The sequence below is a fragment of the Chiroxiphia lanceolata genome, chromosome 11, assembly GCF_009829145.1.
Source record: "Chiroxiphia lanceolata isolate bChiLan1 chromosome 11, bChiLan1.pri, whole genome shotgun sequence".
Lineage (NCBI taxonomy): Eukaryota > Metazoa > Chordata > Aves > Passeriformes > Pipridae > Chiroxiphia > Chiroxiphia lanceolata.
In genome coordinates this window covers 3,834,923-3,853,612 of record NC_045647.1, presented here as the reverse complement: position 1 = coordinate 3,853,612, position 18,690 = coordinate 3,834,923, and the positions used below count along the sequence as shown (strand labels likewise).

Below are 18,690 nucleotides of genomic sequence, written 5' to 3'. Positions count from 1 at the left end.
ACATGATATTAACCAAATACATGTGTACATATAAGATCTTTAGAAATGATACATGACTCTGCCTTCCATGAAAATTACAGATATTCAAGATAAGGATAAATATACCTGCTTGGGGAGAGCAGTTCCTTGTTCTCCTTTATGAGTGAGGAAGACCCCTAATTTACTCAGGCCAGAGGCATTAAGGTGGTATTAAAGACTTTTTTAAAAGAGTGATTTTCTTCCCAGCTCTCACTTTTCAAGACAAAATACTCCATTTATGAATTCAAATAAAAATACCTATTTCATCTTGAACCCTCAATTTATTAAAATTAATAAAAACACTTTGCTGACAGCCAGCACTTCTCTGCACCCGTGACTACCTCAACCCATTTTTCATTTTAATGGATGACCAGCAAGCATTTAAATCATTTATGGTTTGTGATTTAATATTTAAAGGCTAAGGTGTGTGTACATGTCATGCCCAGCAAAATGGCAGCCAGTTCAAACAAACCAGAGCTCAGGCAATTTTGTTTACAGAACGATGAAAACACCCACCCTACATGGTTTGTATAACAGAGATAGTTATTAACAGCTTGGTGCCAGGAGACTGAATTTTCTGAGTATGAAATATACAGTTGGCACAGGCTGCACCAAGAACTGCTATATCATAAGGACATGCAGAAAACCCCTTTACTATGTTAGGACATGGATCTGAAAAAGATAAATCAGGAATTGAGGCAATCAGTGCATTTTAAGTGCACTCTTTTGTGACCTGCTACTGCAGAATTAATAATAAAAGATCTAGAAAACCTGTTGACAGAATAAGTTATTAGTGAATGTAACACTGACCACCACTAGAAAAGTTCAAAGGACGAACCCAAAAGTCCTGTCAAATTTCAGTTTTGATCCTGCAAACTGAGACTTGGCTCAGTAACTTCAGGAATGGGGCTGGGACAGTCCTTCCCAGCTTGCTGCATCATGACAGTGAGTGGATTACAGGCCATCCTTTCCACTGCCAGCTCTTTAGCAACTTCTTTACACAGGTCTGTGTACACTCAGGGAACAGTGTGAATGTGGAAAGAGCAGAATTCAGTGTTTCCTCTAATCTGTGTTGGCTTCAAAGGGTGAGCAGCAACCAAACAGGGATGTGGCACTTGGACATGGTTTAACAGGGAAAAAGGGAGTGGTGCTGGGATGATGGTTGGACCTGATCACCTTAAAGGTCTTTTCCAACCTTTATGATTCTATAAATAAGGCTGAAAAGACAGGGGGCAGGTAAAGCAACACATATCCACTAACATTCAATACTGAAAGAGTAAACTTTGCCCAAAAGCAACATAAAACACCCATAAACCCCCAAGTATGCAGCAAAACCACATAACACAAAACTTTAGTTTTGCCTCACCTCCAGCCAGCACAACGTTGCACTCAGTTTCCTGATGTTCCAAGACGATTCAACCTAATTTTAAGAGAAGACAGTAAAATAAGTGTTATCTAATCCCACACTCAAGACTGCTGGCAAACCATTTAAGATAACATTCTGGCAGCAATTTAAGAACCTTTGTGAATAAGCAGCAGTAATTACATTACGTGCATTGAAATGGCCACAGGACAGCATTAAAAATTATATTGCAATGCAGATGTTGGTTTTCGTAGTGGGAATATCGAGCCCATGCACAAAGTCTTTGAAATACAACAGCAATGCACAGAAAAACAGTATTTTAGTGGAATTCTGTCCCTTTGCACAAAGCAACAGAAACTTGAATCAACAAAAGCCAAGCTCAACTGCCTTGTTTCATGAAAACAGCTCAAGACTTTTGGCTTTGGGAGAGGGTCCCAAAGCCAGCAGTATATGTAAAATATCATTATTCTTAAAATGTGACAGATTCACAGTATTTGTGTGCAAGTGTGGTCTAGTGGGATGATTAGGGCAAAAAGCCAGAAAGCCTTGATCTGTAATCCTGGCTCTAGTAAAGATTTGTGTGGCCTGAATGTCTTGGTTTTCCTATTAAATAGGAATAAAAGAAAAAAAGAAAGAGGGGAAAAAAGGACAAAACCCACAGTGTGTTTTCTGCATATCCCATACAATCACTGCAAACCAAATAAAGAATTGTACAATTGTGTTCCTGGCAGATTTGCAATTTTGTGCAGCACTAACACACAAAACAACAATCCCAGATTATTCTGTTGAATGAAGAGGTCTGGACATTTCTGCTTCTCTTTCTACAATCCATGCCCTCCAAGCCAATCTGATTAAGACACAACAGAATTTTTATTACATGTCCCGATATTTTGATTAAAAGCATTCAGAAAACACCTCACTGGTAAATACCAGCAGAGGAGATTCAAGGCTCAAAGTTGTACTTGGGAACCAAGTCCACTTCCAAAAGGGCAAGTTATCCACATAACATAGAACAAAAAAAACCAATTATTTTGTTAAATTTCCATTTACATAAACCAAGACCCATCACAACCCAAATCAGAAACAAACAGAATTGTCTGGAATCTCCTGCAATTCCACATCTCTCCTACTAAAATGCTGCTGCAGAAGAACACAAGTATTTTGAAATCCCATTAATCCCCACATGCATCCCAACAGCTCAATCCAGAGATACAAAGTCCTTAATTTAAAGTCAATCATATATTTTTAATGCTTGGAAGTAAGTTCACTTTAAAAAATAAGTTTCCTAAATGGCAGGACAGGGTCCAGCACTAGGTTCCTAACATATATTTTTATTTTTTCTAACTTACATTCTTGTCCCCTTCATTGACACAGATCTCATAGCAATATGCCAGGAGGATATCAATTAATCCAAGATATACATGATGACGGCTCCTTTTATCCAGCAGGTAAGATTTATTTGTGAACTTTCTCAGCTGCTCTCTCTCTTCCTCAGAGAAGACAACTATAAAAAGTAAAAGGATAATTGATTATGAATTTAAAGCTGGCACATTCATTTTAATAGGTGGTAATACTACTTGAACAGTCTCTTTAAAAAGGAGCATGTAACTAATCACAAGTCACTCATCGCTCAAGCAAAAGCCTAAATCATTCTTACTTTCATTTTAACTTTTATTAAACTCTGATATATTCCTTTCGATGTCAAGCTCCAGCCCTGCAGTCTACTGCATGTACACACTGATGATTTGGAACCTCTCAAAGTGCCAAGGATTTCTGCCTGGATGCACAATCAGAAGCTGAGTAACACGAAGTTTAAGTCCACCTTGTGTGGGAGAAATAAAAGAAGACAGGATAAAAAGACAGATGTATTTTCTTACTGGAGAAAAAGGTAAGAACTAAAACAATAGGGAAGGGAAAAAAAAAGTACAATTCTGTTTTCCAAGCCTCATCCATTTTGACTCATGACCTAGACATGGTTTAGGATCTTTGTTGATGCCGTCTGAGAACATCCTTCGAGTGTCTGAGGGAGATCTAAGAGATCAAAATCCTATCCCCACCAATAGTTATGGAAGCTGCATCTCCTCCCAAAGAGCTGTGGCATCCCCCATCAGTGACCATCAGACTTGGCATATCTTCAGTGTACCTCCCTTAGTTAAGAGTGGCAGTACTGAGCCAAGCCAAAGAATCCTCTCGCCCAGTACCTTCTCCTCTGGGAGGCACAGGGAAGATGATAAAACACCAGGAATGCTGTGACACTGCATCAAAGGATTTCCCTGACAAACAGGGGTACAGACACAGATAGCACAGATTGGACATTGAATGCTCACCCTTCTGTACTTAAAACACTCCAGCAAGGATGGCAGAGTTACCCTGGAAGAACAGTGGAGGTTAAGCAGAGAACTGAGTGGGAGCCACTTCTGTGCCAACCCAAAGGAAACCAAGAAGCCACTTAGAACAATTAAAACTGCCAGAAGCCAAAGCCAAGAGATTTCCATCCAGGCTGCATGGAACACTGGCATTCCCTGCCCACAGGCTCTGATTTACTCAGTAGGACTGGCACAGTGAGCACAGTCTGGTCACATCACAGCAGCAGCTCAGTGTGTTCACAGATCTCTCTCCTCTAACGTTTTACACAATCCACAATCTCTGGGATGTAATCCACTGCTAAGACTGCTGGATTTATCCACTGGTGGTCTTTATCCCAGGAGCTTTCTAACTTGATGACATGTTTTGAAACAAATGTTTGTGATGCCAAAGGCATGTACATATGCAGACATAAAATTATGCATTAGGAGGAACATTTTTGAATGTTTCTACTGTATGAACTTTTTTAATGTTTCTATCAGCTTCATAACCATTAAATGCTTGATTTAAATTCCTACAGAAACTTGTTGATGAGCTAAACATTACTCTAGAGTCAAGCCAGTCTCATTTATTTACAAGCTCCCACAAAAAGAAATTCCAGTTTTTGTATCATCTTGACAAAGCCAATTTCTTCCACTTGCTAAGATCTAGAAAAAGGTGACAATTTAGTAAGACTATGGCAGTTCTAACTCTGTTTTTCTGTCCATGCAAAGCAGCTCTGTATTACACCTTATATCACTAATACAGGTGATGTATCTATATTCTATCAGTACATTTCTTTGTAAATTGGTGCTTCAATGTAAATGTGAACCCTATTTCTCTTTTAAGGAGAAAGCAAAATAATTCCAAGTGAAGTTCATGAAACGTGGGAGTAAAGTTTTCTTCCTTTGAAATGCAAACTCTGAAGCATCATAACATCTGCAAGTGGACCATAAATAAAGAAATTCCAAGTTTACTAAACAATGGCAAACAAGACACAGACTAGAGAATTCCCAAAGGTAAATGATACATGATGTTCATTAACTCACTGCAAAGTACCAGGTGCTCCACATAAAATCTCTCTCTGGAGAAAATACTTTAATGTCACAAATAAATACCTATCTGTTCCTTAAAGGTTTTGAACAGTGAATTATCCAGCTCTGAAACTCATTATTCATCATCATCATGGCTAGGCTTTGCAAACGAAGATTTGGGAAGGACTCTACCCACAGTTGCTACAAAACTCATAATTAACACATCCAAATCACCACCTACTTTGTTTTCCCACTTCAAAAAGCCAAGTACACGGAGTAAGATGAACAAGGGAAATTGTAATTGCACTTTTTGCTGCATTAAGCCCGTGCACTTCCATACACTTGCATTACCAACATTTTAGTTAATAGTCTGTACAACAATTAATATTAATCTGATGCAAAGCAGAAGCTGCTGGTACTTATCAAGCACTACATTTGCAAGTTTTCTGTAACTTTGACTTTACATTGCTTTGTACATTTGTCAGTGGCAAACCCACCCTTCTAGCCACAGTGAAACTGTTAATATATGCAAGCCTAAAGGACTCAGACAAATTCACCTCACAAAGTTACTGACAGATAGTCCTGCAGAGATTACCTTTACACTTTAATCATCTCCTTTACATACTTTAAACTGGCCATTCCTCATGTTAAAATGAAGATATTTCAAACTGCCCTTCAGACCCTGAGTGTCAATGAAGCACAGTTTAATCTCTGAGGGGAGGATGAGGTCTGACAGCCAGAGGGTGTTTTGTTACAGCCTTACTGGTATTTTGCTGCGATAACACCACTTAAATCACTGTAAGATCTGTATCTCCAGACCACTATGACACTTCCAGTTCTAAATGTGTTAGGGGCACTTAGATAAAATGTGCTATATCTGCACAGAGAGCTGACTCAGTGGTCAGATCAGGAAAGAACAGGTCAGGAAGGACCTCTGATAACCAGCTGTTTTCTGGTGAGAGCAGTCTTGGCTTAAGGTCCTGTCAAGCCAAGCCTTGAATCCCACAGTTCTCTCTCGAAAAAGAACTGAGGAGAACTGATCCCTCCTTTTTTTATGTTTTAAATTAAAATATTATTTTACCATATTGAGGTTTTTAAATGTGTACTTCTATCCCTGTAGGTTAAGGAATCAGCAACAGCAGATAAAGGAGGAGATTAGTCAGCAGAGAGAGGATTAGTCAGGAATAAAGTTAGTTATTGATATTAATCAGTAGCAAACAAGTCTCTTTTCAAGCTCTTCCTAAGCCATTAAGAGATAAAAGGCAGCACTACTCTGCCTAGAAAGATGCCCAAAGGCTTTGTGCAGGATCAGCATTTTCCCCAGTGCTGGATACTGCCTTGAAAATACTTGATAGTAACAAACTTAAACAAGTGACTGAACTAATGAAGCTGATATTCTATTGATTTGTCTCTTGTGCTTGAATTTGTTGTGAGGTTTATGAGAGGTTACTGAACCTTCCCACAGTGCTGACATCCTGATAACTTCTCTTTCCTGTATGGACTCCACATTTAAAAACGTGGCACTGAATATTCAAGAAAAGCTCTTTCCCTTGTACATGGGGCCATTTTTGGAGAAGTTGCAGATGGGCCCATCTTTAGGACCCCCTAAAGCTCTGTCAGGGAGACCTGTGATGAGAAGAGCCTCAGTTTTACAGGAAGTGAACTAGAAGTTCTAAAAACACAAAGCTATCCTCCTGTGCACACCTGTATTCCCTCTAAACTGTGATCAGTCAAGTCTGCTTTGTTCATCCCTCCCCTTTCTTTGCCTTTCTTCCATTAAAATTTTAGCTCCTTCACTAATATATTTTCTTCCCTTCACTTCTTGAATCAATGTTCACAGCACATTTCCTCCACATCACTTCTGACCTTCTTCTTCCAGGCATTCTCCATGGAATCACTGGACTTGGACAGTCTTTCCTGGATCTCACACAATCTCCTTATACTAATTTTTCCCATTATTCTTTAAGAAACACACAGTTCCTGCAAACCATATCAAAACCATACATCATTCTTTCTTCTTTCTGTTCTTGCCTTTTAAAACCTGAGGTACTTTACAAAGGAGACAGATCATTAAGGATTTTGCATTAATAAAAAGCAATCTTCCCTCCCATGACAAATACCTGCTCTGCAGCAGAGCAGTGCCAGGAAGACAGACATGATGCAAAGGTGGCAGAGCAATTGCAGAAATCTGATAAAAAAGGAAAAATGATTCATCTTAAACTTATGAATCTACCAGTAATGGTATATATTTGAGCCAAGCTCTACTGAAAGGTGGATCTTTAAGAGGAAATTGCTTCTCATTCTATAAAGAAATCAGAGAGAGAATGGTCACAGGTTACCATGAACAAAATAAGATATCCTTGGAGCATATAAATGTTAGATTGAATACATATGTCAGCCTGAGCCTTTGAAGATTATTGTGTTGCCTAAAGAGGAGTTTTTACAGTTGTGCAACTGGAAGTAGAATAAAAATGAACTTTTAACCAAGCTGAATGTGACTGTTAGAAAATACAAACCCTTTCATCTGAAATCTGTAGAAGCAGGAGACACTGATGTAAACTTCAGCAGCAGCAAAAAGAAAGCTTTCCAAAAGTTTTATTCCCTCATGTGAAAGGCTGGGTAATTAGTTAGGCTTTATGGAATATTACTTGACTTGCATTAGACACTGTAAGTGTGAGCAAAATGGGCCAGAAGAGATGATACACAGTAAATTGTAAAAAAAGGACCAAAGAAAGAAGAGACACTAAGGACAAAAAAAGAATAAATTTAAAAAAGGCAAAATACACACACCATGCACATGAGCTGGAGAAAAAGGTCAAATAAAAATAGATTCAAGGTAAGGACAGAAGAGAGACAAAGACTTTAAATGTTAATGAGAAGAGATAATCCAAAAACAAAAAAAAAATATCTGGTAATGAGACATTAGAAAAACCTGAGGATGTAAAAACAGGGAGAAAATAACCAGGGATGAATATAAGAGCAGTAATCAACCAAAGAAAATCTTCAGTTAATTGTAATGCCATGCAAAAGATAAAAAATGCCATCTCTATTCCTAATTACTCCTTGCAGCCAAAGACGAAGACAAACGTAATGAAGTTTTTAGTTCCAAGAAAACACTGAAGAGAACAACTAAAAGGACATCAATATAAGTAAGGAAAAAGAAGAAATAAAAACTTATTCCATTCATTCAGTGTTTCTGAATAAGAAAAAAAACCATTTTCTAACAGCTTTGGAGCAGCACGTGTTTAAATCAAGAACAAAACCTTCCTTCACACAGGACAGACAAAAGTTTCTGCAAGCTGGCCAGGGCAGCAGACCTGCCATGAGCTGTACATGTTTTAAACATCTCAGTATTTGAAGTCTCTTTACAGGCTGTATGCTTGGAAGTCCTCATCATGGAAGACAGTGGAAATGACCTTATTTTAGGTGCTTTCCTTAACAGAAGACATGAATTTGGAACTCAGGAAGAGGAAGAAATCTGGGTACTTTCATTTTATGCTTCTTCTCCATAAGCAATACAAACCCCCCTGCATCAAGGTTTCAATTCCTCTTTTTTTATGCCCTTAAACAAGTTCAAAAGTAAACAGGAGACATTTATGTCTGATTTTTGTAACAAAAAAGGTTTGACCTCCCACCTTCCTGTATACACAGGCTCAAAGAATCACCACACATCATACAACACCTTGGAACAATCTGCAACATGGATAGTGTTTGTGCCCTTAGAGCTTCTGTGCTCGAGTACCCTCTGGCTTTTTACAGCTAAGCACTTTTGTTCAAAGGCTCCTCACTAGGAGCACACTCCAATGCAGTGAAAGCCTCCTTATCCTTCTCCCTGTACAGCACACCCTGACTTAATGCAGGCAGACTGCTTGGTTTTAGTGGAAATAACATGGGATTTCTCAAGCAGTAAAGAAGGTCCTTCACTTAACACAGTCCCTGTTCCTTTTATGTGCCTGTTCTGTCACCTCCACCCCCCAGACAGGATGGAACACACAGTCAGGCAGATGTGCAGTCAAACTGCACCCAGCTTGTAAGGATTCCTGGATCTGTAACTCTGATTAGCTGGACCATCCTTCGATTGGATGAAGCAACAAAAACCCACAGGGAACTCATCCTGCTGATGATCAGATTCCAGGGGGAACAGCCTGGACCCACCTCCTGCCCTTCTGTATTTCCATTCATAGACCTTCAAGTGGAACCTGCACTCCCTCTCATGGTGGTTTCCCTCACCACAACTCACTCAGGTTTAAGAGCCTCCACTGGTCTCAGTCACTTGCCATTCAAACAGTACAAGTGTTACCAAAATTGAGGTCTTACAAAGGGAAAGGGTGGGTTGTTCTCATTAACATCATCCAAACACCACATCACTTCTTTTGTCACTTAAATCCACAAAACCACACGATCCTCTTCACTCAACCATATCTGAGTCAGACCAAATTTTTTTTTTATCATTCTTACAACAAATGGCTCAGAGAAAAATGCCCTTAATGTAGCTGCATTTTCTGTGTAATTTTCATTAGCAGGCTTGCCAAGCTCTCAAGTAGTTTTTCTGTTGTTGCTGCCCCTAAAACCCAGCAACACACTGAAGAAAAACAAACCTATCTCAATTCGAAGGAAAAATATTCTTCCTCAATAAAATCATCCAGTAGCTCTTCATTTTAATGATATTCCTTAACACAGGCAAACAGTAAGAGTGTTTCATTTACTAAGGAGTGAATGGATAAAAACAAACAAAAGGACACCTCATTATTCTGTTTTGAAGCTTCTTTGTACCTTTGTCCAATGCTTTTTAAATCAAATATTTATGATGGATATAATTAACAATTTCTTGCTTCAGAGGCTGAAAAGAGACCAGGAATGAAGATCAGATTACATTCACAGTAAAATACACAACATTTACCCAAATTCCATTGTTCTTCTCCTGTAGCAAATGTGAAAGTGCAGGTATTATTAGTGCACTAAGAACCTCTGGTGAAGGGATTATCATTATCTACTTTCAATATCAGATTTTCATACTACAAAGGAAATGAGCAAAGGACAATGGAAGAATATGCATAATAGTAACTTGCAGTGCTCTCTGCAATCACTGTGTGCAGGGAGGTGACCTTGGTTATCTGTTAACAGTGCTCTTACAAGGCCATCTACTAACCCTGAAAACATCCCTTTAGGTTTCTAAAAAGACACAATTTTCCTTCAAAAAAAGGCCGAGACACACAAAAATAATAGTAAAGTAATAAATTTCCTTTAAGAACAATAACCTAGAACATAACATGGCATCACACCAATTATCATTCAAGCAACAGGTGTGTGTGCAGATATATATATATATGCTGATATATATATATATATGCTGATATATATATATATATGCTGATATATATATATATATATAAGCATGTTCTCACCAAATGTATGAGTGTCATGTTCCTGATGACTTTCCCTCTGCAAGGCTGTCAGCTTTTTATGTGCATCAACCCACCAGGGTTTGTACTTTAAAACATGCTGAATAGCTTCATCTTCAAAAAAATCAGCTCTAGGGAAAAGAAAAAGAAAAGTCATATGCTATTTATTTCAGTTCATAGTGCATGTGGGTATATATTAATGCACATATAAAATACACCTCACTGGGCTCTGGGCTATTTTCCACACATTAGAGATATGTTCTTTGACTTAAAGGCAGAAAATAATCATTATTAAAAGCATAAACAACATTCTCTTATCTTACAGTATCCCTTCCTTACCTCCTCCACCTTCCCTGAGCCACCCAGAATCCCAGGAAATGGATGAGCTTGCAGCATGACACAAAGGTGAACAAACATGATTTGTTCTGGATGTATTAAAAAGAAAATATTCCAAAGAGAAGGCTCCTCAGACAAATCACTTGGTTTTACTGGGAAGCTCTCCCACTCAAGAACTAGGTATTCTGTGGGGAGGAAGGGTGTGCAGCTGAAGGGTAAACACAAAGTAGGGATGGACTTTTAGGTAAACAAGGACACAAAGCAGGAAAGGTGAAAAAGAAGAGTTGTACATGAATTCTGGAAGAGAGATTACATCCATCTCAGCACAAAGCCACTGTGGTAAAAACCTCAATGTAGTAATTCTGGGAGGATTTCTACTAAAGGACTCAAGTTCTAAGCCTCCTTTTACCATATGAGCTTTTTCTTCGAGCCAAACAATGGTATAAATACAGAGAACTGAAAAAAACTGCAGGGAATTTCTTAAAACCTTCTTAATCACCACACAAAACCTGCCCAGTCTACTGAACACAAAATGTAATTTGCTTCACTCTCACACTGACAGATGTTTTTGTTGCCTTCCTTCAATGTCATTACAAAGTCACTTAGAGATATCAGTCAGTGTACACTTTGCTCAAAGGCACCAGAACACTTGTTTGCCACCATTTCTCCCAGAGCTTCTGTTCTTAATCAAGGTACTTGGGAAAACAATTTTTCTTGAAGAAAGGCTGGGATCATCTGTTCTGAAGCAACCAAAACACAGCCATTAAACTAAATGGTGTAACTCATCTACCAGGCCAGAACACAGAGTCTAAAGTGGAAACTTAGAATTACTGTAATTTGCATCCCATTATAGGTTAGGAACTACTTCAGTTCTAGTGAAATGTACTTCCAAGTGATATTTCCAGAAAGCTGTTCTATTTTCTGTGTGCTACAGAAAGACATGAGGCTGCCTCTGAAACACCCAACTGGGGAAAAACACCAGGTTTGCAAAGATACCTTCTGAAAAAATCTCAGAGTGGGTAAAGCCTTCCTGACCCTCACAAAACACACCAGAGGACTAATTCTCCCTACTGAGGACTAAACTCTTCTCCCACCAAACCCATCTTGCAGAAATCAATGTATATTAATAGATCTCATGGCTCCAACTTATTTTATTTACAGCTTCTAAACCTAATTTGACCTGAAAAAGCCCAACCTGAAAAGAACACGAAGAATCACTTCCATGTTCCTTACATGGAATGAAGCACAAAAGAAACAAAGTAGCACAAAAGAAACACAAAGGTTTGATTTGGAACTTTTCCTCATTCTCCTTTAAAACAGCTTTCATGTGAAAGCAAAAAACAAAAAGTGGCCAAGACAAAATATTCCTAACTTCAAAACTCAAATTACCTCCTATAGACCAGGATGGTTCATTAATTCTTGTTTCACAAGAGGAAAACAAAGTTCTGACATCCACAACCCAAAATGCTGGCAGGGATTGGCTGCTCAGCTGCTGAAGAGGTGAACTATGAAACAATGTTCTGCAAGAGTTCACAGCAGCCCCACTTGAACACGGACTTAAGCAGCAATTAAACAGCTGAGTAACCCCAAAACAGATGGGCAATGCCTTGTGTGTCACACTAAGAAAACCCTCCAGTGCCTGCCCTGATGAGACAAAGAAGGAGACAAATGAAAAGTGAAATTATTCTTTCCAGACGTGATCGTTAAACCAAATAATTTATGAAAAGGAAAAGTGACTGTATTTCAGCTGAGGTACCTCTCCTTGAGCAGATGAAGTCAATCAGTACTCACAGGTAATGATCAGGCTCAAACTTGGCAGCCTCAGCTTCCAGGCGTCTCCTCCTTCGTTCATCTGCAGGAGTCTGGTCTGGATCCTTGATGTCAATCACATCACTGAGCTCATCCTGCAAAGGGAGCCAAAGTTATAGGACCAAGCCACATGTATGACATGCAAGACCGATTTAGTAATAATTTAGGAAGGGATCAGCATTACACTGAAATCTCCGGATCTTCAACCTCCCTTTCCAATCTTCCAAATTCTGCCTTCACTGTGCAAATGAAACATCCAAATTCCAAGGAAATGCAATTATTTGAAGCCTCTTAGAATTCATGATATTATCAAGTCTATTCAGGACATTTTATCATAAGGCAGGAAGGTTATTTTGCATTATTGTAAAAGTTGAAATATTTAACAAAAGTACACAACCACAATGAAGACAAGATAAAAATCACAGATACTGTTCTTCTGACTCTCTCGCTCTCTGAAGTGGCTGTACATGAATTAATAGGCAATTGCAGTGCCCTTTTAAACATCATTAAGCAGTGGTACTTTAATGCTGATGGGAAATGCATTTCTCCACAAGTAAACCAGTATGTATATTCTATCAGAACATAAATACTTTCTCCATAAATAGCAATCCTTCTGCTCCAAAACCTGAAAATACTACAATTCATGCAATAAGTAGAGTTACATAATTAAGTTGCTTTAAACAGCTACAACTTAGTTGCTTAGAGCAAGAACACTACAAAAAATTATCATCTATTTTAATAACAGTGACTACAACTATTGTTATACAGCTCAGCATGCTACAGGTTTTAGATTAGTTTCAATCAATTCATGGCTAAAAGAAACTGCTGAAGGCACAAGAACAGAGTAACAGTATTTGAAGTCTCCTATCCTACCAATCAACCCACAAAAGCAAATTTAGATGCCTCAGCATAATGCTAGTGAACCCCAGACACCAGGTGGACAGACACCTTGAAGAGTCCACTCTTCAGAAGTTGCCTTGTGAGCCAGAGAGCCTACACAGCCAGTTAAACAGAACTTTTATGACAGGAAAAATGCACCTACCTGCAGCCTCTGGAACACCCCTGAGCGCAAATTCCCAAATCCATAAGGGTGCTGCAGTGCTGGAGTGCTTTCTGAACTTTCTTCATAAGGGGTCTGTTCTATTTCCCAATCAAATTCTTCTTCCTCCTCCTCAGACAGCTCAGCAGAAGCAGCTGCATATATTGCATGGTCAGAGAAAGAAAATCAGTGCACAGAAAATATATATATGATTTCCTAGAAAGGCAAACACGGGTAGCACAAAAAGCCTTTTTACTACATCTTTTAAGAAAACTTACACAACACTGGGGGGTCATACAGGTCAGTGACCCCTAGGTCCTGCTTCCAACTCTCCCACTTTCAAAACTGAAGACCAGGAATGCTAAATTTTTTAAGTGTACTCCCTCAAAGACTGAAACACTTGTTCCACTGATTTCAACAAGATCAGAATTTGATGTTAAGAGGACCCTGACAGAAGTGATGTTATCAATAATTTAAGATAGGTACTAAAAGTTTAAACAGAGATAGTCAAACATTTTTGTCTGTTAAATACTGATGTTAAGCAAGATATCCATCAGAACCTGGGGTTTTAATCCGCTGCTCATATGAGCCAAGAGTCCAGTTGTGGTAGTTTGTAGAAAGCAGAAGACTCCAATGTGTGTGTGCTCTACAGCCACTAGAGGGGTACAAAGATCTACAGAGAATTAGCATATTTTAAAGCACATTTTGGAAAAATTTTAACATAACTAAACCTATAAAGCTGACATGTATATTGTCTACAACATACTTATTTCTACATTTATTCATACCCTTTTCACACCTAGGACTAGCCAGTAATAAATACTGTATTTTTCCACATATATCACCTTAGATCTAAAACTGTTTCATTATGTACATGTATCATTAGTATAAACACGATTTTTCTTGTCATACCTATCTCTTCTACCAAAGGCTTTGCTGATCTTGATTTCTTTGGTGCTAAAAGAGATGTCAGCATGTCCAGGCCCTCAAAATATTGGCCAGGAACCTCCTTGGGTAACCGGATTGTAAAAGTTCCTTAAAAGAAAGTCAGAACGTAGTTAGTGCATTAAAATATCCAAGACAAACAAAAATGTGCATTTTTCCTCTCATCAAAAAGGCTCAGAGGAAGTGGGACACATACTGGTAGCATTTAATTATGCATCCATCTCTGTGCATGTTTTTGACCTTATTTCACAAAACTCAAAGATTTTAATGATAAAACATCAAAGAGAATATTTAACCAGTTGTGGTCTCCTGACTCACATTGTATAAACACAAACCAACAGAAGAATACAAGCTTTGTTTTATTTTTAATCCTTCCACTAAACAAGTTACAAAAGATCATAAGAAACTCCTTCAGCAATCTGATTGTCTTAAGTCAAGCATGTAATAAACACTCTGCAAGCAACAAATTTATAGGCTTTATTGCTTTTTTGTTTTTAAAGTATAAATTACTGGAGTTAGTAGCATTTTTAATGACATATATACCAACACATGAACCACTACCTTCGTCTGTATTATAGGATGCTTTTTCTCTGCCATCTTCTACAATTCTCCCAGGAAGTGTCAATCTGTGGGCAAAAAATGAGATGCAGAATTAGTCAGGCTTTCAGTGAGGCAACTTAACATCTCAGCCTATAAAAATGTAAGGCACATTCCAAAAGCAGCACAAAGGATTAGACTACGTGACTCCTTTTGACAGTAATGGAAGCCACGCAGTTAAATCCCCACGGATTCCTCTCAGGAAAAGACACACTTGTTCTACAAAACCTACAGCCAGAGAACTGTCTGGCCATCTTACAATTAAAAATATATTGTAAGTTAAATTCAGAAAAGTTTCTTTCAACTCTCTTTAATGTGATTTAATGCCTAAGAACAAAGAGGCCAGATCCAAAATAACAGATCTTTGCTTGAAGTGGGCTGTCTGCAGCCAACCTTGTAAAAGCTGCAGATGAGGAATGTTCTGGAGGGACCAAAATTAAGTTCAATTTCTACTATGAAGTTCAAATTTTATAAGTATTGCCACTACTTGCCTGAGAAAGTATGGCTTAGCATAAAATTTAAAGTCTTCCCCTTCAAAATACACATCAAACTCTGAAGCTCTGGCATAAGGTACTCTGATTATTATTGTGAGAAAATCCGGATCCTGGGTCAGTTTGAAAGCTGGAGTTATCATGATGGATCCAGCAGGAAAAGCAATGACTGTGTGGCCCTATAAAAATAAGAAAAGATTATTGTTTATGAGAGCAAATCATGTCTCTTCAGAATTTGTTAAGAAGAACATTTCAGACTCTCACAAAATGATCTTCCACATGCTCAAGGAGAAAACACTCATGACAACAACATCAAAGTGTTATCCAGAACGTGAAGGTACCACCTCTGCACCTTAATGAAACACCTGAATGTTAATATATGCAAACAGGAAAGCACCTGTTACATTCCACATAAAAAACCACACTGAATTCAGCCTTAAAACTTTTCAACTTTTTGTAATTGTTATTTATAATATCACATATAGACCTTTACAGTTCTTTAGTGAACTGATCACAAACCACTATTAGAAAACACTGAAAAACAGTAATACTTGCAAAAAAAAAAAAAAAAAGAGCTGTATTTTATAGTTCACACACATATTAGCCAGAAAACAAGCAACAGATGCAAGGTCAGTTTAGATGAACATCCATCAGAACCATATTTGTGTGCATACACACTAGCACAAGTACATATTTAGCATGAGAGAAGGAATTTACATAGTACTATTCACCCAATATACAACTTGTCTGACTCTTCAATAGCTTCTAAATAATACAAGATAATTCATCAGGTTTAATTTAGAATCCAGTTGTGGACTGGAGTTTTGTTTGTTTGGGGAGGGCATGTTTACAAATGGCCACACAGTTTCGAAAACTAACTTTTTCAAACAAAAATATTTTGGCCAAAAAAATGCAGACTAGAAATAAACTGTGAAATTGAGTGAAAAGTAGCACTTTCCCAGATAAATGTTTGTTAAATATATCCCCTTTGTGACAATTTCACAAACAGACAGCAACCATTAACCATTAACAGGGCTAAATTAACAGACTACCTTCATATGGGTAATCTACCTCATTTGGCACACGTGAAAAAAATTAAACTCCCCATTGCACCGTACTACTGAATTCAAGGGCAACATTCCCACCCTTTCCAGGCTGAAAAGCTGCCAGGTGTTTATGTATAGTTGTGCCTGGATAGGGAACACCTGCAAACTAAAAAGTACAGCGCTATGGGCTTTCTTCTTGTCTACTTCAACACCTCAAGTTTGGATACAAAAATCCAGCCGCTCGTTTAGACCCCTCAGGGGGTGTTAGTCCGCAAGTTTTATTTCCTTAAGTCAGAGTTTCATCTATAAAGCGCAGTCCCAAAGCCAGGCCCAGCCGTCCCTGCGCTGCTGCTGCACTTGGAGCATCCCTGACCCAAAGTAACGACCCCAAACCCCTCCGGAGGCTGCCACACAACCCCCCCGGTATCTCACGGCTGAGGAACGGCGATAACACGCCGCATGTATCCCGAATAATCCCGCTTTCCAGCCCTTCCCGAGCAAACACCGCTGCGCTCCAGGGAAAGGCGCAGGGAGCAGGACGGGGGGGGTCCGGTAAAACACAACCTCCCACCGCTGGCTCACACCGGGCCGAGGGCCCACCTGCGCCCATAACCTCCCGAGCCCTCCAGCGGGACAGAGCCTTCCGAGGAGGCGGCTCCAAGCGGGAAGAGTCCCGGGATGAAGGAATGGGGAAGGGATGATAAAGCCCATCCGCGCCCGCCCGCGCCGCCACTCACCGCCCGCGCCGCTTCCCGCGCCCGCCCGCACCGGGGGCGGGGCCGCGCAGGCGCAGACGGGGCGCGCCCCGCCCCCGTCATGGCGGCCCCTGCGGCCGCTGTCACAGAGCGCGGTGCCCGGCCAGCCTGGGAACAGCCGGCTACTTATCTGTACTCCTGCTGGTTTTCGCGAAATACACGCGAATTCAGACATCACCTTTAAATTCGAGTCGCTCTTAAAAATCTGATGGAGTTGCGCCATGTTTCCCGGAGTTGCTAGAAAGGAAATGGTTAACAGTTAGCGTGGACATGGACAGTGTAACTGTGTAAAACCTAAGTTGTTTAGGCTGAAAATCAGAATCCGCCCCCTTGAGAAATGGGAAGGATGGATTCTTACCTGCAGTTGCATAAAATATATTGCACACACTCTGCGTTTTCTATTTCAGCTGCTTTTCATAAGTGTGGAAATTGAACAGTTTTTAGTGTGTCGGAGAGTTGGTCTGTTCTTTCTTACGAAACCAGTGGTTACTCCAGGACTAATTCATGTGAGCAAATGTCCTGTTATTTCTGTTGTGTTCACACTTTGCTGCAGGGGAGGTAGATCAGTAAACTGAGGATTGACCCCGTGAGCGATGTCGGAATAGGAATTCCCAATTACATCTCTTCTAAGCCATTGGATAAATGCAGAACAACACTGACAGTGTGAAAAGAGGCAGATCCTGATGAATTACAACACAGCATTAAGGAGAAAATGCAACAAGAAGCTCAAAAAAATTGCCAAAAGCAGAAAAGTTGGTTTAAAGGCCGTAATTTATTAAACATAGCACCTAATGTAGAATTAGTCTGATCTTCCTGCCATTAGACCATGAGATGTATTCTGGTTTCAGTTAATTCTTTACATCTTTAAATACTGCTGACTATCTTCCTCTTGCTGCCCCCTCTGAAATGCATTCAAACATTTTTCCTGGAGGGAGAAAGCATAATTATGTAACTTCTGCTAACATTTTTTTCTTTAGAAAAAAAAGTAGACAAACAATCCCCCAGGCTGGAAATCCACTGAATATGACATCTCTTCATGGGATAACTTCTTTGTTCTTGTGCAGAACTGAACCAGCAGTTTAAATACTGCACAAAAATCAAATTATTTGCTTCAAAATAGATCATTCTCCCCACTGATCTAAAACTGATGTATGGTTTTAATATTCTGCCTAAACTTCCTTGTGTCCCACTTTTTCTCCTGCAGAAATTGAAGATGCATGGCATATAAAATGCATTTTCTGTTATAATAAGAAATTAATGACATCTAATTTCAGATGCTGATTTGACTTGGACCAAGGCCTCGATCATGTCCTTAGAAACTTTTGATGCATTTCCAGAGAAATTCTGCACTAATTAACTTTTGGACCTTGCCAATGTAATCTATAATAAGAATATTGGACAGGAAGCTGGATTATGAACCAGTAGGCACCGTCTTCTCTGCATAAATTCAAATTTGCAGGACAAGTCCATAAAAGATAAGAAGTTTCATTAGAGAGTTTATTCTTGTCTAAC

At 39.2% G+C, this 18,690-nt stretch overlaps 1 protein-coding gene across 4 annotated transcripts in view; it reads right to left on the bottom strand.

Moving 5' to 3' along the window:
- The window catches only part of SHQ1 (SHQ1, H/ACA ribonucleoprotein assembly factor), a 45,477-nt gene extending 27,914 nt beyond the window's left edge, over positions 1-17,563 (bottom strand). Inside the window, exons 1-9 of one of the 4 annotated variants that reach the window (XM_032699369.1) lie at positions 17,537-17,563; positions 15,378-15,556; positions 14,851-14,915; positions 14,257-14,379; positions 13,348-13,499; positions 12,288-12,400; positions 10,164-10,291; positions 2,731-2,885; positions 1,385-1,438 (exon numbers count right to left, since the gene is read on the bottom strand). In XM_032699369.1, the coding sequence (XP_032555260.1) occupies positions 1,385-1,438; positions 2,731-2,885; positions 10,164-10,291; positions 12,288-12,400; positions 13,348-13,499; positions 14,257-14,379; positions 14,851-14,915; positions 15,378-15,556; positions 17,537-17,548 (981 nt within the window). In that variant the 5' untranslated portion in view covers positions 17,549-17,563. The other 3 variants (XM_032699370.1, XM_032699368.1, XM_032699371.1) reach the window with 3 other exon arrangements.
- Between the last annotated feature and the right edge of the window lie 1,127 nt (positions 17,564-18,690).